The sequence below is a fragment of the Chaetodon auriga genome, chromosome 22 (assembly GCF_051107435.1).
Source record: "Chaetodon auriga isolate fChaAug3 chromosome 22, fChaAug3.hap1, whole genome shotgun sequence".
NCBI classification, from domain to species: Eukaryota; Metazoa; Chordata; class Actinopteri; order Chaetodontiformes; family Chaetodontidae; genus Chaetodon; species Chaetodon auriga.
The window spans coordinates 16,042,184-16,048,238 of NC_135095.1; the positions used below are offsets into that span (position 1 = coordinate 16,042,184).

Genomic DNA, 6,055 nt, shown 5'->3' on the forward strand with positions numbered 1-6,055 from the left:
TGGATAATACTGTCCCTAATGTCTCGCCTCGTAAAACTCCCCGTGCTCTTGTCTCTGTGCCGGCTATTAATTATGGGCTTTTATTCTGAAAAGGTGGGGCGTTTTCTTAAGTTTATTTATTGGATAGTTTTATTCTGAAAATCCAAGGCAGCCATGCGGAGGTGACGTTTAAGTTTAACTGTCAAAGTAGCTAGCATTAGCCGTTATTATACCGGAAGTTGTCCAAGCGCAGTTTTATATACATCGTTTTGGAATTTGAAACAATATCAAGAGTGTATTATTTTAGAGTGAATGAACAAATAAAAACTTTATCTTATGTCAGTAAATATATTTATCGGTATGCCCGACTCAGTGGGTGTTATTCTAATAAAAGACATCGTTTTCCGAAACAATGCTTTTATTTTCAAAATCATTGACCGGAATAAGTATATTTGCCTTGGCTAGCTTGACTCGCATATCATCAGGCACTACCGTCACAGCTGCAGCAAATTGCTCTGGCGCTGCTTTCTGCGTCGACAAACGACCTTTCAGTTGCTTTAACTAACTGAAAATGTTGTCCTACATCCTTGGTGTAAGTATACCTTAATGAAAAGTAGCCAGAAATGTTTTATCGTAGCTAATTCCTTTGCGTTAGCTCAGGCTAACGTTAGCTAACGTTTAGTTTTCCAAACCAAGTTCAGCAGTGGTGGGCCTGCCCACAGGAATGACTATGACTCATTTCTCCTGTTACGGATTTAACAAAATTGGCTTAAGTTCGTCAACATCCCGCAGAGGGCTCAGGCATTTGTTAGCTAGTACTAAAGCTAATGCTGGTGGTCTGAGTCACTGTCTTTTCTGGCCTTTATCGCAGCTGATCCGAGGCGGCTTCGACGGCATCATCAACCTGATCTTCAGACTTTTCTTCTCAAAGAGGCGACCAGCTATCACCTTAGAGGACCCGAACATTAAATATGCACTGCGGCTGATAGACAAACAGGTAACCAGCCTGAATATCACCAGATAAACCATTGCACTCTGCAAAAGTCTGCAGCATGACATCGTCTTTTTCTGTTTCCAAACGCAACAGATGCGTTCAGGTACCACCTTTGCTCTGTCGCGTTTGCTTGACGAATTCTTGTGTTTGTTGCAGATTGTCAGTCATGACACGAGGAAGTTTCGCTTTGCCCTGCCCTCACCTGAACACGTCCTCGGCCTCCCTATTGGTCAGTATAACTTAATAACCAATAAACAATATTTATTATCACGCCAGTCATGAGTGTGAGAGTGACTGCTGCTGGTGTTTTCTCCAAATCTACCTTAAAAAAAACAACTTAAAAACAGACATAAACTAATGTTCAGTATTCATGTATACACACACAAAAACACACATACTGTAAATGATCACGTTACACAGATAAACACCAGTTAAAGTGATGCAGAGAGCTTGAAGGAAACAAACAAATGTATGTATGAATAAAATGAGTGAAGTTGGGTTTTCTTCTTCTTTCCAGGGCAGCACATTTATTTGTCTGCAAAAATCGACGGGAAGCTGGTCGTGCGTCCGTACACGCCGGTGTCCAGCGACGATGACAAAGGCTTCGTGGACTTGGTGGTGAAGGTAACGCCTGGGGGACAGGTGTGTCTGTGCAGAGCCGCCGTCTCATTTCTCTAACCCGGTGTCTCCTGCTGTCTGTGTTGACAGATTTACTTTAAAGGCGTTCATCCTAAATTCCCAGAGGGAGGGAAGATGAGTCAGTACCTGGAGAGCCTCAAGATCAACGACACTATTGACTTCAGAGGACCCAGCGGTCTTCTGGTCTACAAGGGCAAAGGTGAGCGAAGCAAGCAGGTGAAGAGACGTTGGACAGACTGAGCAGCAGCTGACTGACCGCACACCTGAACTTTCCCTCCGCAGGTGTTTTTGCCATTCAAGCGGAGAAAAAGTCCGAAGCTGTGACCAAGACCGCCACACATGTGGGAATGATAGCTGGAGGAACAGGTGAGGAGAACCTCTGCTCTCATCTGTACAAGCTGTGTCTCAACCAGGAAATAGACGCGTCTCGTTTCATGATCACTTTAGCTGTTAGATGATGGCCTACACACACACCCTCTGTCATTAAGAAAACACTGATCTGTGAGTGAAATTACACTTCAGCTCTTGTTCTTTGAAGGTTAATGTTTTTCTCACTGAAAGCGTTTAGATTAATGATCAATCTGGCAAATAGTTTCCTGGTGAAGTGACGATAATACATCTTCAAGTTTATATACATTAATGTTAAACAGAGAAAAGTTTCATATTTTAGAGTCTGAAAACACAGAGTTTCCGTCGTTTGACTAATTGATTAATTAACTAATTGTTGAAGCTTAAATCGTTTTGTCCGTAAAATGTCAGAAAATTGAGCTGAGACGCTGAAACCAGCAACTATTGAACATTTTTACTTGAGGAAAATGACTAAAACATTTATTCAACCATCAAAATAGTTGCTGATGAAGTTTCTGCCAATCAAGTGATCAATTAATTGTGACTCCTGTAGTTTAAGATCAATAAAACCAACAAACGCTCACAACTGAGAAGCTCAAACTTTCCTTCAAAAACGAGTTAAACGATTCATCAAAGTTGCCCAAATGAACATAAACACAGAGCAGAAGCTCTGACTAGAAATACTCTAAGTGGTCAAAAGTATGTGGACGTCTGAACATTGTCTGTGGTTGTTTGACATTCTGACATCATGAGCATTAATATGCTGCTGCAACAGCTGTTAATATTATTCTAATCGTTAATATTTTCATATTTTCTAAATATTGACACTGATGACCCAGTGTTTGGATCCTTCATGAACACGATTTCCTTCCAGAGTTCGAGCAGTTTGGTGGCTTCAGAGGAGAGTTTGTCGTTTGTTTTGCTCTCTCTGGTTTGCGGAGGGAGAGGCTCAGCTGGGTTCAGACGTCACCGTCATATCTGATCAAACCTCTCCCTCACAGGCCACATGAATGTCACTGTGCCTCCTGTATCTGCTGCACATGTTCGCACCGTAAATATCTCAGCGTGTTCATATCCACCCTTTACTGAACCAAAACCACGAGAAACACAGATGTCCACTTACTTTTGGCCACATATTTGTTTAATGAAGGTAATTCTGTCTGAATCCTGTTGGAAAACCTCTTTAAAGGCCTCAGTTTGAGCCTCTTCTGTGGACTCTCTCCTCCAGGAATCACTCCCATGCTGCAGCTCATCACAGCTGTGATGAAGGATCCTCAGGACCAGACCGTGTGTCACCTGCTGTTCGCCAACCAGGTCACATGATGCACTGATGTTTAGTGTCTGTGTCTTCCTGTGTGATCGAGGTGGAAGCTAACGTGCTGAAACCTGTTTTTTTTTTTGTTTTTTTTGTCCCGTCACAGACTGAGAAAGACATCCTGCTGAGACCGGAGCTGGAGGAGATTCAAGTGAACAACCCGGAGCGGTTCAAGCTGTGGTTCACCGTGGACAGAGCGCCTGAAGGTCAGTGCGAAGGACAGACGCTGCCCCATGTGACCAACACACTGCTCGGGCTTCGTTTAGGCGTTAAATGCAGAGAGAGCGAGTTTCAGTCGACAGGACGTTTCATCTTAGTGACAAATTCCTCTTTTTTTACCTGATACTGCTCTGATATTTCACATGTAGTTACACCCAGGGCTGCAGATAACACTTTTCATGATTAACTTCTTGATTAAATGATATAATAATAACGATATTTTGGAACCAACAGCGATGTCTACAAACAGTTTTATCAGAGTAAAACCTCAAACCCCCAAAATATTCAGTTTATCATCAGGAAAAACTCAAAAAAATTGCAAAGTTTGACTTGTTGGAAGCTAGAACCAGCGACTTCTCTGCTGATTAGTTTCCTGTTTATTAATTAATCGCCTCAGTCATCAGTTGTAACTGTACTACAAAGTCAGCTGCTCTTATGATCTCATCAGAAATATACACACATTTTGCAGAAACACTCCTCTCAGACTGTTACAGATATTGTAGTATTGGGTGATTGTAGTTGTGTAGGCAGTACTTTATACTCTTTGTATATATTAAACAGTGAAGCACGTCGTCATAGTTCATAAGCTCATTTTCTGTTTTGCATTTCAAAATCTAAACCTTAAAAATAACAATATCATTAAAAAGATAAAACATTTCTCTTTGGAAGTTTGAACAGAAAATACTCAAAGTAACAGTACCTCACAGCTGCACTTAAAAGTACTCAGTTACTTCTCACCACTGTGTGTCAGTCAGACGTGACATAAATACTTGTCACCAGTAGGTGTCACTAGAGGGAGGAGTGTCAGTGTTACAGTGAGACGACGCGCTGAAAGCCTCCTCACAGGCACTAATATGTTTATTTTTACATTAAAATACACTGAATGAATCCACCAGCGATGATTTTTCATGATGATTTTTGACGTTTTCTGTGTTTCAGGCTGGGAGTACAGCCAAGGCTTCATCAGTGAGGACATGGTGAGGGAACACCTGCCGCCTCCCAGCGACGACACGCTCATCCTGATGTGCGGTCCTCCACCCATGATCCAGTTCGCCTGCAACCCCAACCTGGACAAAGTGGGTCACTCCAGCGGCCGCAGGTTCACCTTCTAGACGCGCGTCCACGCCGAGGAGTCGAGGTTTGGACACACGAGAGCGTCCAGTTATTATTTCCTCTACCCCGACAGCATTAAAGCACTCGTACAGTCGCGCTGTGTACGCTATATTTATGCCGTGATGTTCGTCATGCAGCAGGATCACAGCACGGACCAATGCATGCCATCAGCAGCTGTCCCGAAGGGCGGTGAATATCTGAGCGGTTTGGGGTTGAAGATGAGCGTGTGGGATGGAAAAAGGCTTTAAAATTCAAGCGTGATTCTGCTGCAGACGACCGTGCTGACCTGCTGCGGCCTCAGTTCGGTCGAGTTGAGGCTCGCTGGCTGTTTCCTGAGTGCCTTAACACTTGCAAAGCTTTTTTTTTTATGCACAGTTAAAGAAGTGTGACCACTTGCTTCATTTATAAGGAACGTTGTATGAATTATTTCATTGTTGCTGCTGAGAGTGTGTTACAGCCCCGTGAGGTCCAAGATGTCGATATTTAGCCGAAACGTGTTGATTTGTCGAACGTGACGTCGTGACTGATGCGACATCAGTAGCTGCTTGTGTTTGGATATGCAACATAAAAATCAACTGTTACTGAATTTGACGCTTTGGATTTTTATTCTGCGTTTGAGGGAGATGGCCGAGGTCGTTACGAAGGTCACTGACACCACCCGTTAGCTCCTCGCTGTCACCTGAGGCCACCTGTGAACGTTACATCTGCTGGCAGGGATGGAGGGACGGCGTTGTAGGTGAGGGATGGTTTCTCTGTTTTTATGTAAACGGCCTCTCGTACACCGTCTGTCCTCCCTGTCCACAATATGCATGTAGTTGTCCTCAAATGAGTGTCCCTCATCTTTCAGTCCTGGCCTGAGGAGCTGGTCCTCTGTGTTCGTTTAGCTTCCTGATAGATGAGTCGTTGCTCACCGTGCTGCCCTGCATGCTCTGCTTTGTGTTTGTCTTTGAAAAACAGACGGATGTTTGTTGACCGTCCTCTTCAGATGCTCCACTCATGTATAGAACGATGATGTTGTTGCATTTGTTCTTCCTGGATCTTACAGCTGTTTGCACAAAGGTCCAGTTAGTGTGTCCACAAAGTTTAACACATATCTGAGAGACACACATCCTATACATGAGTGGAGCATCTGAGGAGGACTGTCCACAAACATGTGTCTGTTTTTCAAAGCCAAAGACACACAGAGACAGAAACTGTTCCACTGGAAAGACCAGATTCCAACATTAAACAAACACCAGGCTCAACACAGAGATGACCTGAAGGATAAGGGACACTCGTTCAAGGACAGCATGCCCACATACTGTGGACAGGGAGGACACCACCTTCTTCTTCACTTATTTGCCTTTAGCTTCCACCAAGAAGGAGAGGTGTTCACGTACAAACAGAGAAACATCGTTTAACAGACGCTGAGGTCTACAGCATCACTTACCTCCACCTACATCACTGTC

At 43.6% G+C, this 6,055-nt stretch overlaps 1 protein-coding gene across 1 annotated transcript; it reads left to right on the top strand.

Annotated features, from left to right (window-relative positions):
* The first annotated feature begins 423 nt into the window (after positions 1–423).
* cyb5r3 (cytochrome b5 reductase 3) lies at positions 424–5,199 on the top strand. The gene is made up of 9 exons (XM_076722169.1): positions 424–571; positions 851–976; positions 1,130–1,202; positions 1,491–1,597; positions 1,682–1,811; positions 1,895–1,978; positions 3,189–3,274; positions 3,382–3,481; positions 4,434–5,199. Exons 1-9 carry the CDS (start codon positions 551–553, stop codon positions 4,604–4,606), a joined length of 900 nt encoding a protein of 299 aa, XP_076578284.1. The 5' UTR covers positions 424–550; the 3' UTR covers positions 4,607–5,199.
* The last annotated feature ends 856 nt before the right edge of the window (positions 5,200–6,055 follow it).

Coding starts and splice junctions, on each gene's coding strand:
- cyb5r3 (XM_076722169.1), top strand. CDS start 551: ATGTTGTCCTACATCCTTGGT. Junction 572..850: donor TGTTGTCCTACATCCTTGGT/GTAAGTATACCT, acceptor CCTTTATCGCAG/CTGATCCGAGGCGGCTTCGA. Junction 1,598..1,681: donor TCGTGGACTTGGTGGTGAAG/GTAACGCCTGGG, acceptor CTGTGTTGACAG/ATTTACTTTAAAGGCGTTCA.